Raw genomic sequence first — 18,083 nt, 5'->3', positions numbered from 1 at the left:
ACGAGGGGGGTGATTTTAACCAGACTCGCTGGGCAGAAACCTGGCGGGGTGGGAAACAAAAAAAAACAAATCGCCCTGGCTCTTACCTGTCCGAAAGCCGGCATGATCGCAACATCTGCAACTTTAACCGGCTCTCCTGAACAGGCGGCGAGGACACACGCCCAAAACCAACGGGGTCCTCCTTTACCTATGCACGTTGTGGCCTGATGACATCATTGAGACCAGACTGTAATTTTAACTCAGGCCTGAGGGGGGGTGAGTCCACTTGGGGTTAAAAAAAAATCATGGCCAATGGAACCAGAAAATCAATCAGTTTATCCAGTTCTGATGAAAGGTCACCGACCGGAAATGTTAAACTTTACTCCTTGTCCCCCTCCTTCAAATCCCCCCTTGCAAAGCCCTCGCCCCATCTTCTCACCACACCCCCCACCTCCTAATTACCCCCCTAGGCATTCTCCTCCCTCCATTGTAAAGTGCTTGTGGACATGATCCAATAACCAATGTAAAGATGCAAGTACCTGCTCCTGAATGAAATGACATTTTTTTTTTTTAAAAAGACATTTTATTGAAATTTCCACTTAAAAAAAAAATCCAGACACAAACCATTCTCAATAAACACGGAGGCAAATTAGTCGTGAACGCCCTATGAGCACCCCTAGAATATTCAGCACCAAGAGAGTCCGCACAGCTAGGGCTCAGCTCCACATCTCCCAAACAGATTTTTTAAAAACATAAAATGCCCGCCATTTAAAGGGGCCACCAGTCCCAGGAAAAAAGATTCCCAGCAAACGCTGTTTGTTTAAAAAATATATATTTTGCACAAATCACTCAGAAACTCGTCATATAATTTGCACAGAGGGAAATGATATCACCGGAGCATCTCTCCCTCCCCTCCCACAAAAAGTTTGCCACGTGTTCTTTTTCTTTTGAAGATTGCACTGCCCCTTTAATAATGACATCTCCCCTGTTATTACCGCCTTTGGCAGGGGGGGGGGGGGGGGTGAAATAATCAAAGAGCGCACACAACCAACATCATCCCTTTAATTGTTTCCTTGCATATATTCTGGTCATTTTTATTTTCTTGTTCCATTTAAACATTTAACACCGACGACACCATCCGCCAGGTGTTTCATATTTGGGAGCAGAGCGGGGAGAACGTGGGCCAGAAGGAGCGGGAGCTGAATTAACAAGAGGGATATTTATTAGCTCAAGCCCACACCTTCTCCCATCCTGCATCTCTGATGGAAAGTCATTCCCGAAGGATTCACACTTGCTTTAAAAAATATATATATTTGTTTAAATACTGGGGCTAAAGGGAAGATTCCATCGCTCTCCAGGTCGCCATGTCCTGTACAAATCGAAGGAGAAAAAAAAAGCATTTTCAAATTGCCATCCTGCCCTTTGACCTCCTTGTCCAAGATGGATGCCCTAACGCCAAAGAGTTTTGCCTCACAAAATGGCTTCTTACCGTCTTAAAAATAAAAGCCCCATGGTTAGTGTGGCTTCAAAATAAAAAATGGACAAGGCAGGTGGGCAGGTTAGGAATGGCAGCTAGCATGCTCGGCCCAAGTTAAGGTCACGCTTGTTTTGTTTTTAATATGTAACCCATCTGGCGAGCAGGTCTAGCCCAGGCCCAACTCTCTCCCTTGCGTCACTGGCGAGCAGGTCTAGCCCGGGACTAACTCTCTCCCTCATGCTGAAGATTACATCTCATCAAGCAGCCCCCCCCCCCCCACACCAAAAAGTGTACACTTAAACAAGGCAAAGTGCAAAAAAGTGTGTCACAGGATCCTGGCTAGGGCAGTCACCCCTCCTGGATTGGCCTGGAGTCTCCAGCAATTGAAGTATAACCTCCTGTGAGCAAAAAAGTCTGAGCGCAATTTTTTAATTTGAATAGTAAAAAAAATTGCTTCCATTTTCTTTGGACATGGTTTGTTTATTAGTTAATAAAAATGTTGGAGATTGGGGGGGGGGGGGGTGGGAGGGAAGGCTGATTTTGAGTGGGTTGGAGGCAGACGGTCAGGTGATGAAATCTCCAGGGATACATCCCCCCCAGATTTGGTAACCCCAAGCCTAAATGTTAGGAGGTAAGAGATGTTAACGTGTTGATCGCTGCTTATTTTAGTTTTTTTTAAACTGGGGTAGGACCCCCCTAACCCCCCCCATATCTTGTGTGGCACTCATCCCTGCTCGAAGATCTTAACTGGGTTGAGGTAGCGTTCCCCATTGGCGATGTCGGAGCAGGATGGAATTCCAAAACAAGATGGCCGCTTGCCTCAAACCAGAGCAGTCTTTTTGGGTTGCCAACCCCTCCCAGGGTTGCCCTGGAATCGCAGGGTTAATCTCTAGGATACTGCTGCGAGCAAGACCTTGGAGAAAAATCATAGGGGGCATTAAAAATATTTTTTTTTCAATTTTTCTTTGAACATTTGTTAGTTCTAAAAATATTGGAGATTTAAAAAAAAGGTTGTTTGACAGTCAAGCACCATCCAGTCGGGTAAGTAAAAGCCGGTTTGATTTCCAATTGGCCGTGGGAAGGCGGGACGTCGTGAGGATGGACATGCCTTGCGACCAATGGCCGGGGGGCGGGGGGGGGGGGGTTGGAGGTGGGAGGTCATGTGATGAATCCTCCAGGAATATGTCTGACCCAAGCAGTCTTAAAGTGCAAGATGTCAGCATGATTTTTGGGGGGGCCGGTGGCTGCTCCACATGACAGACACTAATAACCGTGCAGACATCTCCCTCTCAAGCCGCCATTCAGGAACATAGCGACAATCCCCGGCCACGCACTTCCAACCTTCAAGGAACAAGCAGCCCAATCAAAATGAGAGTTCAATAAATATCAATCAATTCCCCTGCGTGATATCGAAACAAAAATTCCCAGTCCACGTCCAGCATTAAATGGTCCCCACTGGGTCTCACTAAAACATATACAATAAATAGGATAGAAGGGAACAATTCTCATCGAGCTAAATGTCTGAACCTATGCAATTTCTTTTAGAAATGCCGTGTGCCATTTATTAATATTTATATCCATTAACATTAGTCGCAAGTGCGAGAGTAGAGGCCGGATCCTGGTTTACAACTCCCGGCTCCCAACCCTGCCCCTTCCCCCGCAACTGACCTCTTGAACTGTTTTAATCCAAGGCCAAGGATTGCAGGGAATCTAATCGGATAGTTCACCGGGAAAGAGGTGGGTCCCATCCGTCTCTCTCTCGCTGTCCCCATCCAATAATCCCACTAAATATGTATGTTAAAAAAAATTTGACGATGATCTCGTTCACCAGTGAGAAATGTTCATCCATGTTTAACATCAGCCAGGAATTTATGATCCTCTCCAATGTTCAATTCCATTAAGAGCAGTGGGGGGTTGGGGGATGGGGGAAAAGAAATAAAGCTGAAATCCGTTGCCCGGATCCGCTCACTGGGCCTCGATAACAACTGGCTTGTAGTCACACCACCTGCAAGAGAGACAGAGAGGGGGAACCTCGTTACTATGGAAACACCTGGCACATTTCTCCCCCCCCAGTGACAAACCCCCTGTCTCATCGAAGCATCCCTGGCGTCAAGAACTCCCACAAGGAATCTGTTGGTAAGTAGGGCCAGGCAGTTGTAGGGGGGCTGAAAGGGGTGAGGGGGCAGTTAAAGTGGGTGGCGGGGAAAAGTTCCCCACTCCTTTCCCCTACCCCGGTCTGGCCGACTATACACTGCGGGCTCAAACTGGTGGGGTCCCCTTCAAAATATGCAGATGGAGCTCACCTCAGTGCTGGGGGACCCGACCAGCACCCCCAGGCCTGTTTTGGTCGGGAATTCAGCAAGCGGCCTGCAAAGGAGGCCCAGGCTGCCCACTAGCGTCGGTGGATTCCCACCCAGGAGTAAAACAGACACCCCAATGTGGGAATATATTTTATACCTAGATCTTTCCAACAAATGTCCCTGCCCCTTTAATTAATTTATAATTATACTTCCTTGCATTTATATCATGCCTTTCATGACCTCAGGAAGTCCCAAAGTGCTTTTCAATGTTTATTCTGAAGGGTAGTCACTGTTGTAATGTAGGAAACGTGCCAGCCAAATTGCACACAGCAAGCTCCCACAAACAGCAATGAGATCATGAGCAGGTCATCTGTTCTTAGTGACTCTGGTTGAGGGACACCAGGGAGAACTCCCCAGCGTTTCTTCAAAATAGCCCAATGGGATCTTTCACATCCACCTGAAGGGGGCAGACGGGGGCCTCGGTTTAACGTCTCATCCAAAAGCGGCACCTCCGGCAGCGCAGCACTCCCCGAGTGGGTTACAAGTCTCTGGCGTGAGACTTGAACCCACAACCTTCTGACACAAAAAGGAGCGCGCTACCCACCGAGCCACAACTGACACAGCCTCGAAGGCCGCAGCCTCCCCTCCCCTTTACCTGTTATCGATCTGCAGACCACCCAGTCTGATGGTTCCGTCCCGTCCCACATAGAGTTGCAGCCCACTGTCTGAAACACAAAGAAAACAAGAGAGTCATCGTCTGGCCTATGAGACGAGACAATTGGTTAGACTATAACAACTTGCATTTATATAGCGCCTTTAACGTAGCAAAACGTCCCAAGACGCTTCACAGGAGCGTCCATCACACAAAATGTGACACCGAGCCAGAGAGCGATATTAGAACAAATGAGCAAAGGCTTGGTCAAAGAGGTAGGTTTTAAGGAGCGTCTTAAAGGAAGAGAGGGGGGGATTAGGGAGGGAATTCCACAGTTTAGGGCCCAGGCGGCTGAAGGCACGGCTGCCAATGGTGGAGCGAAGAGAATCGGGGACGCTCACGGAGTACTGTGCACGGTTTTAGTCTCCATATTACAGAAAGGATATAGAGGCACTGGAGGAGGTGCAAAAAAGATTTACAAGGATAATATCAGAACAGAGGGGAAAGATTGAACAGGCTGGGGCTCTTTTCTGTAGAAAAGGGAAGACCGAGGGGTGACCTGATAGAGATCTTTAAGATTATGAAAGGGTTTGATAGACAGAGATGATGTGTCCACTTGTGGGGGAGACCAGAACTAGGGGTCATAAATATAAGAGAGAGTCACTAATAAATCCAATAGGGAATTCACGAGAAACCTCTTTACCCCGAGAGTGGTGAGAATGTGGAACTCGCTACCACAGGGAGTGGTTGAGTCGAATAGCATAGATGCATTTAAGGGGAAGCTGGATAAGTACATGAGGGAGAAAGGAATAGAAGGATATGCTGATGGGGTGAGATGAAGAGGGCTGGGAGGAGGCTCGTGTGGAGCACAAACAGCAGCATAGACCATTTGGGCCAAATGGCCTGTTTCTGTAAAACCAGCATTGAGCCATGATCCCATCAGTTAGGTCATCAAACCAATGGGGGTAAATTTTAACCTAACGTAGTGGGAGGGTTAAATCGACGGCTTCTCCATTCCCAGCGCAAACTGGGAGGGCATTTCACCAAATTTCCCAGTCCATGACATTCTGGCCATTAAAATGAAATGGATGAAACTCGCAGACAGAGTGAGCAATTTCCCTTCTGGCACACACTCTGAGCAGAGGAAGGGAATTTTAAGCTGGCTCTTGTTTGCCATTTGAAAGACTCGGGAGACGCGTGCTGGGCAATCCCGCATTATCCGAGCGGTCGACGACACAATCAGGCAGCTATTGTGAATTCACAGGCACACTGTCACAGATGCTGCGCCAGAAGGGCAGAGATTTCAGGTCCTTGGGCCTTACAAAAAAAGAACAAAGCTCACAATTCATCGTGCCATCCAGGAGTGCGCGGAGCGTGTGGCCATACAGAGATGAAGGGGTCAAAGGGCCAGGGGTCAGGGCAGCAGCAGGTAAGTCACACGAAGTAGTACTGGGCGAGGCCAAGCTTGAAAAGCCTGTGTGAAGGGGAGACTGAGGGTAGGCGAGGAGTTGAACGAAAAAGGAAGAAAGGATAGATGGTAAAGAAAGACCTGCATTTATATAGCACCTTTCACAACCTCAGGAGGTCCCCAAAGCACTTTACAGCCAATGAAGTACTTTTGACCCGTCGTCGCTGTTGTAATGTAGGAGACGTGGCAGCCAATTTGCGCACAGCAAGCTCCCACAAACAGCAATGTGATAATGACCAGATCATCTGGTTTAATGATGTTGGTTGAGGGATGTCTATTGGCCCAGGGCAGCGGGGAGAACTCCCCCACCCCCCCCCTTGCTCTTCTTCAAAGTAGTGACTGTGGGATCCTTTACATCCACCGGAGGGGACCAGACAGGGCCTCGGGAGACAGCGAGAGGACAAGGATATAGGGAGTAGAACAAGCAAGAGAGGACAAGGCATTGGAGCTTGAGGAGGAGAAAGAGAGCAAGGTCCAAAAGGAGCAGTGACCAGAGTGGGACTGAGGAGTCAAGAGAAACACAAACACGGGCCGAATTCACAACCCCAGGATTGCAGAGGTTTCAAACCCACAATTGACATTTATGGCCCATGTTGTGATGGCTTTTGCACAGAGCGGGATCACACGTCTGTGTACCTCGAACGCACCCCCCACCCCCCCACCTGCTGCCTTACCCTCAGTGTTGCTGGACTGGCTGAAGTCCTGGCTCTGGATGATCTTCTCCACAATGTCATCTGCGTCCACTCTGGTCTCGTCCACTTGGGTGGGTCGGCTCTCGGCCATCTCGTTCTTCCGTCTACAACAGCAGAGGGAAGGCATCAAAACAAAACTCACTTCCTCCTCCTCCATAATCAACTTCATTTCATGAAAGGGAGGGAGGGAATGACATGCATTATTTAGCGCCTTTCATGACTTTACAGACAATGAACTCTTTTGAAATGTAGTCCCTGTCGCAATGTACGAAACACAGGACTGGGCCGTGCAGTGGGTCAGTCACTGTCCTTTCCCCCTCTGGGACTGGGGGGTGCGGTGGGTCAGACACTGTCCTTTCTCCCTCTGGGACTGGGTGGTGCAGTGGGTCAGACACTGTCCTTTCCCCTTCTGGGACTGGGTGGTGAGCTGTGACAGAATCTAACTTAAAGCCACTTGTGTTACGTCCGTGTATGATAAGAAACGGACTGCGGAGAACGGTACAATAGGTGTTTACTCAATGTGGCTCAAACTGCAACTGAATGTACAGGTTACTACTCAGTGTTATATACAGGTGTGGTCACTGCCGGTACTGCAGTATACATGAGCTGTAAAACATAGTTCCCCCCCTTAAAAAGGTACATACATTACAACTTGTATTTTGATTTAGCCACAATCCAGGGATTTGGAAATGCTGAAACAAAGGAAGGCCTTGGGCCTTTCACAACCTCAGGACATCCCAAAGTGCTTTGCAGCCAATTAAGTACTTTTGTAGTGTAGTGATTGTTGTAATGTAGGAAATGCAGCAGCCAATTTGCACACAGCAAGCTCCCACAAACAGCAATGTGACAATGATCGGATAATCTGTTTTTAGTGATGTTGGTTGAGGGATAAATATTGGCCAGGTCACCGGGGATAACTCCCCTGCTCATCTTCGAAATAGTGGCCGTGGAATCTATTACGTCGACCTAAGGGGGCAGAGGGGGCCTCGGTTTAACATCTCATCCGAAAGACGGTACCTCCGACAGTGCAGCGCTCCCTCAGCACTGCAAGTATCAGCTTGGATTATGTGCTCAAGTCCCTGGAGTGGGGCGAAAACTCACGACTTTCTGACCCCCGAGGCGAGATTGCCGCCCACTGAGCCGCGGCTGACAGACATTCTTCCCGGATGCCGACAGGAGAATCCCAATCGTGGCAGACCCTTGGGCTGTCCCGCACTAACCCGGGGGTCAAGCCTACCTCGACAGTCGATCCTGGCGCAGCGTGGGCCTGAAGGGCGGCGCCACTTTCTCCGGACTGAGATCCTTCCCTCCTTCCCGGACGTCGGCCATGCTCCCGATGCCGGAAGATGGGCAGCTGCTGCTGCCAGATCCTTCCCGCCGGTGGGTCAGCTCGAAGTGGGAGACCGAGGGGGAGCACTCGGAGCTGTACCCTGTGGGAGGGAGGAAGAGAGAGCGCCTGGGTTAGCAACGCATTCCTCCCCGCTCAAATCACATCAGCTCCCCCCCCCAACCCCGGGCAGGACCCTGACTGCACAACAGGACAGTGCGAAGTGGAGTTAGGTTTAAAATTACCACCCACACCCCCCCTTAAGCTTTTAACAGGAATTACCATGCATTGCCCCTCCCCCACCCCCACTTCTGCCCCCAGTGTTTAAATGCATGCCAGATTGTACAAGACGGGGCAAGTTCTGGGCTCAATCCCCAGTCTGCTCCGAGTTATCCGATCTCAGCCAGTGCAGCCTTCGGTCGCCTGAGGAAGAGTGTGTTTGAAGACCAGGACCTCAAACCCGGCACTAAGCTCATGGTCTACAGAGCAGCAGTGATACCTGCCCTGCTGTATGCCTCAGAGACATGGACCATGTACAGCAGGCACCTCAAAGCACTGGAGGTGTACCACCAACGCTGCCTCTGCAAGATCCTGCAAATCCATTGGCAGGATAGGCACACCAATGTCAGTGTTCTTGTTCAGGCCAATATCCCCAGCATCGAAGCTTTGACCACGCTCAATCAGCTCCGATGGACGGGTCACATTGTCCACATGCCCGATACGAGACTCCCAAAACAAGCGCTCTACTCGGAGCTCCAGCATGGCAAGAGAGCCCCAGGTGGGCAGAGGAAACACTTCAAGGACACCCTCAAAGCCTCCTTGAAAAAGTGCAACATCCCCACCGACACCTGGGAATCCCTGGCCCAAGACCGCACAAAGTGGAGGAGAAGCATCCGGGAAGGCGCAGAACACCGAGTCTCTTCGCCGGGAGCAAGCGGAAGCCAAGCACAAACAGCGGAAGGAGCGCACGTCAACCCAAGCACCCCACCCACCCGCCCCTTCAACCACCGTCTGCCCCACCTGTGACAGAGACTGTAGGTCCCGCATTGGACTCATCAGTCACCCGAGAACTCATTTTTAATGTGGAAGCAAGTCATCCTTGGTTCCGAGGGACTGCCTAAGATGATGATTAACTGAGGCGCTGCATTTGACCTCGGTACCCCTGTGTTTAGGGGGCCGGGCGAGTGGGTGGGGCCAGCTTCAAAGGTGGGCACGAGGGTGCGACATTAACAGCGTCGAACACTGCGAATAACTTGGCCATTTCCAAAGGCTGCTTCCAATGGACTGCAGTGCTGCACAAGAGCAGCAAACCTCCAAGTTCCCCTAGTTCTAGATTCCCCCACGAAGGGAAACATCCTCTCTGCATCTACCCTGTCGCGCCCCCTCAGAATCTTATATGTTTCAATAAGATCACCTCTCATTCTTCTAAACTCCTATGAGTATAGGCCCAGCCTGCTCGACCTTTCCTCATTAGACAACCCTTTCCTCTCGGGAATCAACCTTTGTATTTCTTTTTATTCGTCCCTGGGATGTGGGCGTCGCTGGCCAGCATCTATTGCCCATCCCTAATTGCCCTCGAGAAGGTGGTGGTGAGCCGCCTTCTTGAACCGCTGCAGTCTGTGTGGTGAACGTACTCCCACGTTGCTGTTAGGGAGGGAGTTCCAGGATTTTGACCCAGTGACGATGAAGGATCGGCGATATACTTCCAAGTCAGGATGGTGTGTGACTTGGAGGGGAACTTAGAGTTGGTGGTGTTCCCATACGACTGCTGCCCTTGTCCTTCTAGGTGGAAGAGGTCGTGAGTTTGGGAGGTGCTGCCAAAGAAGCCTTGGCGAGTTGCTGCAGTGCATCTTGTAGATGGTACACACTGCAGCCACGGTACGCCAGCAGTGGAGGGAGGGAGTGAATGTTTAAGGTGGTCGATGGGATACCGATCAAGCAGGCTGATTTGTCCTCGATGGTGTCGAGCTTCTTGAGTGTTGTTGGAACTGTACTGATCCAGGCAAGTGGAGAGTATTCCATCACACGCCTGACTTGTACCTTGTAGATGGTGGAAAGGCTTTGGGGAAGTCAGAATGTGAGACATTCGCCGCAGAATACCCAGCCTCTGACCTAGTGAGCCTTCTCTGAACAGCCTCCAATGCAAGTATTTCCCTCCTTATTAAAAGTTGACCAAAACTATACGCAGTACTCCAGGTGTGGTCTCACCAACGCCCTGCACAGTTGGAACATGCACTGTCTGGGCTAGCTGAGGTACTGGAGGGTATCTGGCAGCTAGGGCTCTGTTGTTGTTCTTAGGCAGTCCCTCGGATCTGTCCTCCCTCCTTCGCTCCCCCTCCCACCGAGTTACTATGGGGTATAACCCTCCCCGCTAAACCGCGCGGCTTCCGCTCCCGCAAAAAACTCTCTCACCTGAGATTTTTGACACCTGGCTGGAGGCACTGGAATTCCGGGAATGCCTTTTCTGGATGAGCTCCTCCTGAGTGAATAGTGAGTGGTCACTGTCCTCTGATATCCCTGCTGGAAAAATGACAAGACAACAGCAAAAAAAATATTTAAAAAAAAGAGAGCACGATGCAAGTGTTTCGAATGAATAATTGTTCCCAGGCCAAGCTAAGAAGCGCAACACCTCCCCCAGCCCCGGTCACTCTGCGGCCCACCTGACAGCATGGATTTCGATGTCATGCCTGGGGCAGGGGCACCAATTGGAAATAATGCCGCACCTTTTTAATAAAAAAATTAAAATTACAGCACAGGAGGCGGCCATTTGGCCCATCATGACCTCAGGACATCCCAAAGTGCCTCACAGCCAATGAAATACTTTTGAAGTGCAGACACTGTTGTAATGTAGGAAACGTGGCAGCCAATTTGTGCACAGCAAGCTCCCACAGACAGCAATGAGATAATGACCAGATCAACTGTTTTTTTTTTTGTTTTTTTTATAAAATAGAAGTGATGTTGGTGGAAGAATAAATATTGGCCAGGACACCAGAACTCCCTCAGTTCTGCACTCCCCTGTTCTTCTTCAAAATAGTTACGGTGGGCCTCATCTGTAAGACGGCACCTCCGACAGTGCTGCACTCCCTCAGTACCGCACTGGAAGTGTCAGCCTAGATTATGCGCTCAAGTCTCTGGAGTGGGGACTTGAACCCATGACCTTCTGACTGAGAGGCGAGAGTGGCTGCCCACTGAGCCACGGCAGACACCTAGTTTTTGGGTCGGGTCACCAGCTAACTTATCCCGAATCTGGACTTCAAAAGGATTTAAGGGTGTCCTCGCGTGAAGCATTTTTGAGGGGTGGGGGAAAAGGGAAAGAGGTACCCACGGCGATTCTTTTTCTGGTTCTTACCCGTGGCCAGGAAGGACCGGCACCTCGACAGCTTGAAAGAGCTGGGCCTGCTGCAGACCGAGCTGGGACTTCCCTTCCCATCGTCCCCTTTGCAATCCGGCGCCAGAGAGTTCTGCCGACCCAAGACCTCGATCGGCTTGGCGGTGGACGGTGGCCTGTGACGAACAAGAAGAACGGGTTGAAAACAGCCACCAGCAACGAGTCAAAGGGAACCAAACAGCCTCTCATCAACACTAGGCCAGGGAAATAAGATGGCCACCACCCTTGGGGTAGCCCCACTATAAACTAAACGGGGCAATTTTAAATGGAGTGTGCAGAAACAGAGACCTGGCAGTTCATGTACACAAATCCTCGAAGGTGACGGGACAAGTTGAGAAGGCTCTTAAACAACAAATGGGATCCTTGGCTTTATTAATAGAGGCATATAGAGTACAAAAGCAAGGAAGTTATGCTAAACCTTTATAAATTACTGGTTAGACCTCAGCTGGAGTATTGCGTTCAGTTCTGGGCACCACACTTTAGGAAGGATGCCACGACCTTAGAGATTTACTAGAATGGTACCAGGGCTGAGGGACTTCAGTTATGTGGAGAGACTGGAGAAGTTAGGGTTGTTCGCCTTAGAGCAGAGAAGGTTTATGGGGAGATTTAATAGAAGTGTTGAAAATTCTGAGGGTTTTTCCACAGAGACTTGAGCACAGAATCTAGGCACAGTGCAGTACTGCAGGAGTGCTCCACTGTCGGAGTTGCCGTCTTTCGGATGAGGCGTTAAGACAGGGTGGGAGGGGGTGTGGGGAAGAGGGGAGAAAAACCAGTCAGGGTCTCACTCCCCAGTGATATTTGCTGGAAAGTGTGACTTTATGCAAGATGTCTGTCTTGCCCATGATGATCTTCCCATAGCTGGAAGACCCTGCTGATTGCCTGGGTCATCACACACATCCACCCCAAGAAAGGCCAGTTGGAACATAGGAAGGGGAGGAGGCCATTCAGCCCCTCAGGCCTGTTCTGCCCTTCTACTAGACCATGGCTGACCTGAGGGGCTCGCTGGGGGAGGGAAGGAACGGGAAAGCCAGCCAGTGCCTATGGAAACATCTCCCAGCCAAGGTCAACATCTTTAGGGAGGGCCGGGGAAGAAAGGGGGATTACAAAAGGAATGATTGAGTGGGTTTGGTGTAATCCAGACTAAATCTAGTCAGAGCCCTCCCTCCCTGGCTGTGTGCCCAGTGATCGTGAGTGAGAGATGCGGACATTGCTGCTTTTAAATGGTGCAACCCATGGCAAGGCAGCGCATCAGGTGGTTCCTGGACCAGATTAGTGACAAAAGGTGGAAAACATGCAACTGCACGTCACTTAGCCACAGGGTCACTGCTGCTGGGTTCAATCGATGTGAATCTGGGGCATTCTGTGGCCGCACCCATTAACCCATTCAGGGCTCCAGTAGTAAGTTAACTGGGGGAGGGGGGGGGGGGGGGAAGCCAGCCGACTTCCTTGAAGGCTCAATTGGTAACGGCTCCACCTGCTGTGATACTCAGCCTCAACAGAGCAGGAAATGCCCGGGCTCGCTCCTCGGCCTGTGCCGAGTTAGCGGAGTGGCACGTCGCAAGTGGTCTCAGAGCGCCTGGGATAAGGGGGGGGGGGGGGGTGGGGGGAGTCCCAGCCAGAGATCTCCGTAGGACTGGCAACTGATCCCTGCTAAAAAAAAGTGTCTGGTTCTCAGACAGCCCGCGCTCTGCCCACCCGCCTGCCTGCCTCCTCACATCCACCACCCAGGTTGACGTGAATGAATCGTCACTTGGGAGAGGCACCGGAGAGCAACCAAATCCCGGCAGCGCCTCGGGGAGAGGGAAGAGAAACACCAGACTTCCCCATGGCCTCTACTCACGTCTTGAAGCAAGGATCTCCCGACAGCAGCTGCATACTGATAGATACCTGTGAGAGAGAGAGAGAGAGGAGAACCATCAGTGCATAGGTTCAGGGGAGGCCAGGTCTGCCAGGAGATAGTAACTCCCTGAGGGGGAAACACAGGGTTTCTGCCCTTCAGAATCTTGAGAGCTCACAGAAACTTTAACTGAAGAGATAACACAGCGGACCTCCTAATACAGCTGGAGCCTGCCCTTCCCTTCATCCCGGGCCCTCGGCATGGTTACTGCCCTCTGCACTTCCTGGGCCTTGCTTCAAGGCCTACAGGCAACTCAGGACTGAGGGTCATCAGTTTAACATCTCATCCAAAAGATAGCCCCACCGACAGTGCAGCGCTCACTCAGCACTGCCCCTCCGACAGTGCGCAGCACTCCCTCTCCGACAGTGCAGCGCTCCCTCAGTACTGCGCTGGGAGTGTCAGCCTAGATTTTGTGTCTGGAGTGGGTCTTGAACTCACAACCCTCGGACTCCGAGGCGAGAGCGGCTACGCGCTGAGCCACGGAATGACAAAGCTCACGATAGACTCGGTGATGCGGGAAGCCACGGCTCCACTTTCGCACCACCCTCCTCCCCCCACCATGCCTACCTTCAGGATGGAGTTGTCCTGCCGTGTGTGCTTGGTGTCGTAGCCCTCTAGCAGGCAGCACCGGACAGTGGATCCGGCCCCGGCAAACTCTGCCAGGTTCAAGTCAACGAAGCCCAGCTGCGGGGGAAAACACAGCAGAACACGGATCAGCAACGAGCAATGGCAGAAGAGCGCGTGGGGCTGGGCTGGGCAGGGTGGGGCTGGGGCAGTCAGAGCCACCTGCCCCGTTACGGATGGTGAACGAACAGGAGGAAGGGTGGTGGGACAGACACACACGGAGGTTCTGCCCCCTCACCGCGGGCAGGACAAGGTGTTAATTGCAGCAAGTACAGGACACGGATTTGGCGCAAGACGAACGAGGACGGGAAGGAAAAGACCAGCTGGTCCACCAAGCCTGCTCCACATTCATGATGGCAGGAGCATCATGACTAGATACGTCCGACTCTAACCAACAACTCCCCAACAGCTCCCCTCCAGCAGCCTCAATCTCCTAGGAGTAGGCAAAAATAACCAGGAAAAAAAAAAAAAATCTGGAACCTTGTCTCAGGCAATTGAAACCACCTGGACCATTACGGTCACCGAGGGAGTGCAAGGATCCCACTGGACCATTACGGTCACCGAGGGAGTGCAAGGATCCCACTGGACCATTACGGTCACCGAGGGAGTGCAAGGATCCCACTGGACCATTACGGTCACCGAGGGAGTGCAAGGATCCCACTGCACATTGGTGGGAAGGAGGTCTGCTCACGACTCTCAATGAACTAAAGCCCAAAGCGACACCCAACCAACAGGCCGTCTATTTAAGATGATCTTAGAATGCAGCCGCCAATCATCCACCATCAATTGAACCGAATCCTAATTTTGAGTCCCAAGATTAATCCCTAGATATGAGGAGGTCGGGGTCAGCGAGCTGGCCGGTGAGACCATATCTCACGCAAGACCGTGTCCCGTCAAAAATTCCAGCAGGGAGCAGAAAAAGACTTGCGTTTATATGGTGCCTTTCAACACCTCAACATGCTTTACAGCCAATGACGTGCAGTCACTGTTGTAAGCGTAGGAAGCGCGGCCTCCAATGTGTGCACAGCAAGCTCCCACAGACAGCAATGCAATAATGTCCAGATCATCAGTTCGATTCTTGATGTTGGTTGGGGGTTAAATATTTGGCCAGGACACCGGGGAGAACTCGCTTTCTCCCCCCCCCCACCCCCCCCCCCCGCCCCCGCCCCTCTTCGAAACAGTGCCACGGGATCTTATACGTCCACCCGAAAGATGGCACCTCTGACAGTGCAGCGCTCCCTCAGTACTGCACTAGCCAGGAGCGGTGGAAATTGGGAGTTCTGTTGGAACGATCGTCACGCTTTAAGCGCATCGCCACGGATGCTGGGCAGCGCCGCGCCCCCATCACAGATTTAAAGTTATGCCCGCTGGGCAGTCAGCTCAGGAATTTTAAAAAAAGTTGATAGGGTAGAGAGAGAGAAACTATGTCCTCTGGTTGAGGGGGGGGGGTGGGGGGTGGGGGAGGGAGGGAAAGAGTCAAGAATAAGGGGGCATAACCTTGAAGTCAGCGCCAGGGGTCAGGAAGCACTTCACACAAAGGGGAGCGGAAATCTGGAACTCTCCTCCAAAAAGCTCGAGGCTGGGGATCAACTGAAAAGTTCAAAACTGGAGACTGCTAGATTTTTTTGCTAGGCAAGGGCATTAGGGGGCTACACAACCAAGGCAGGTAGATGGAGTCAAGATTTGGATTGGCCATGATCTAATTGAATGGCAGAACAGGCTCGAGGGGCTGAATGGCCTCCTCCTGCTCCTCAAAAGATCACTTCACAGTCAGTGACTGAACAGAGAGTGGTGTCTGTGCGTGTGTGAATAAGAGGAACTCTAATTACAAAGGAATGTTGCCATAACAACATGAACAAGGGGGGGGGGGGGGGGGGGGGAAGCCAGCGCCACAGACAGGGATTACACCTCACGGGTGCCCATAGGGTTCAGTCTGCAGGCACGGACTGAGACACATCATCCCGGAAAACTAGTAAAAGCTGATTCACCACAGGAAAGGCCCTGATTATATGCCCGATATGTGATTTTCTTTGGAATTGAGCTGTAGATTGATCTGCAACAATCCTTTGCTTGTATTAAAGCCAAAAAAAACCCCCAAGTACATGAATTTGTCCTTCAGGCTATCAAAGGATGAAAACTCAATTTTGGTGGTGCAATTATAACCCGGGGGGGGGGGGGGGGGGGGGGTGGAGAGAAGTAGAGGGCAATGTTGAATTTTTACTTTAAAAAAAAAAATGACACTCTCATTCATGGAGTACTTTTATACTTCAGTGTTTAGATTTTTAAAATCTAAAACAAAAAAGAGAGAGGGGTATTTGGATTTCCAAGCAGACTATTTATTCTCCAAACATTAACCCAATAGTCACCATGCCACCTCACCTTACAGAGGCACTGTACCCCAGCCAACTCCCCCATCCTTTGACAGAGACACTCGCTAATCCTCTTCCAACTCTCAGTTCACACCAGAACTCTTCTTCCAATACCTGCCCCCATTCAAACCAACACCCCTCCTTAGCTGCTGCCACCACCCCCCCCGGGTCAAAACTCGTCTTCCTTCTCCTCCGCCCTTCCTGCATTCTTACCGGTGGTCTCCCTCTCCAATTCTCCTCAGTTAATGCAGGAAATCACATTCCTCCACCCCCACAGCACTATTACCACCTTCCTCCCTCTTCCCCCACTTGGCAGAATCTGCCCTCGTCCCTCTCCCCTTCATTGCCAACCGTCCCCTCTCCCCTCAGTACCACTGCGAACCATGTGAGACCAGCCAACTGAGGTCTTGTAGGTTTTGGGGGGGGGGGGGGGCGGGGCGGGAGGAGGGGGAAGACTGCCTAGAATCCCACAACACATCAGCATATTCAGACAATGATGGAGAGCCCCTCTTACCTTCAGGTATGTTTTCCCACCCTTCAGCTCCTGCGGAGAAAACCAGAAGATAACACGTCAGTGCTCAATCTCACCAGCCAGTGGGGTCAAAGGATGGCCATTCTAGCTTAGCAAACCACACGAATTCTCTGCATACAGAGATCACAGTGCAAGGGTTTCATTATCTGACCCCAATGGTTGGTCATCACAGATTCCAGTAATCTCATCATTGATTCGCACTGTGTTTACACAAGGCATGAATGAAAGACTTGCATTTCTACAGCGCCTTTCACAACCTCAGGACGTCCCACAGCGTTTTACAGTCAATGAAAGACTTTTTTTTTTAAATAAAAAAGGGAGGAGGACGGAGGAAAATGAAAAGGGACCAAAAGCACAAATAAAAAGATAGGAGATTAGTGAAGGAAAGAAAAGGAGAGGGGCAGCCAGGTGAAGTAATTTTGGGAGAGGGGCCAAGACACAATGAACTACAATCCTCAGGAGAGAGATTAAAGAGAGCTTCCAAACCTTGCGGACGGACACTCGGCAGATGCGGGCGTCCAGGACGCCCGTGACTGGGTTGGCGCTCATCTTGCACATGAAGCGTGACTCCTTCCACCATTGTACACAGTTTTCCTGCACCTCTTCCCTGGGGATGGAAGGGGGGGGAGGAAAATGAACAAATTAGAAACAGCATACTTAGCGGAAGACACAAGAGACACACACACGCTGTTTGGCTTTCCTGTATTACAACAGTGACTACACTTCAAATATAACTCACTGCCTGTGAAGCGGTTGGGGACATTGTGAAAGACACAATATAAATGCAAGACTTCCTTTCATTCAGAGACCCTTGTTGGAAAGTGTAGGGCCTAGAAATTCATCTCGGGCAGTGTCATAGAACGGACAGTATCTGATCAGCCGCCCGTTATACGTAGCAGTGGAACTGAATATCCGGCGCTGGGCATAACGGACGGCCAATCAGATACCACCCATTTTACTCCACCTCCCGAGACTCATTTCTAGCCCGACATGTACAGTATAAACACCAGGAGCGGACAGGATGGGGAATCACTTTGCCCCGCCGGAGGTGGCGAGGAATCGATGGCCACCACTGACTGGTCTGGGCTCAAGGGAAGGGTGGCCAGGTAGGGAGAGGTTCTGGTGCCCGTGGAGGAACTGTACCTGACAACGTCTGAGGGAGGGGGGAGGAGGGGGAAGAGGGCAGAAGAAAAAAGAATTTAACGAGCAAGGCAGGATGAGTTCAACTCCCTTCAGGCTCACAAGCGGGCAGATCAAAGAACACAGCACCTCAAAGTCCTCGGGAGGCTGATCCACCCACTATGACTAGCCCAATGCCAGCGGCTAAAGGGACTCCGCCTTCATTACAACACGTCAACATATCAGAAAGCACGCAGAT

General features: G+C 51.1%; 1 protein-coding gene across 1 annotated transcript in view; it reads right to left on the bottom strand.

Annotated features, from left to right (window-relative positions):
- Positions 1-539: 539 nt before the first annotated feature.
- Positions 540-18,083, bottom strand: part of LOC147095996 (early estrogen-induced gene 1 protein-like) — a 33,801-nt gene continuing 16,257 nt past the window's right edge. Inside the window, exons 3-12 of the mRNA XM_085974951.1 lie at positions 17,192-17,312; positions 16,688-16,717; positions 13,748-13,864; positions 13,124-13,170; positions 11,245-11,399; positions 10,308-10,415; positions 7,806-7,998; positions 6,551-6,672; positions 4,412-4,481; positions 540-3,461 (exon numbers count right to left, since the gene is read on the bottom strand). Of these exons, the coding sequence (XP_085831077.1) occupies positions 3,422-3,461; positions 4,412-4,481; positions 6,551-6,672; positions 7,806-7,998; positions 10,308-10,415; positions 11,245-11,399; positions 13,124-13,170; positions 13,748-13,864; positions 16,688-16,717; positions 17,192-17,312 (1,003 nt within the window). The 3' untranslated portion in view covers positions 540-3,421. The remainder of the gene's footprint in view (positions 3,462-4,411; positions 4,482-6,550; positions 6,673-7,805; positions 7,999-10,307; positions 10,416-11,244; positions 11,400-13,123; positions 13,171-13,747; positions 13,865-16,687; positions 16,718-17,191; positions 17,313-18,083) is intronic.

This window comes from Somniosus microcephalus, unplaced genomic scaffold (assembly GCF_052327205.1).
Source record: "Somniosus microcephalus isolate GS21.2 unplaced genomic scaffold, FLI_Smic_1.0 unresolved_chr1, whole genome shotgun sequence".
NCBI lineage: Eukaryota > Metazoa > Chordata > Chondrichthyes > Squaliformes > Somniosidae > Somniosus > Somniosus microcephalus.
This window is presented reverse-complemented; position numbering and strand designations above follow the sequence as displayed.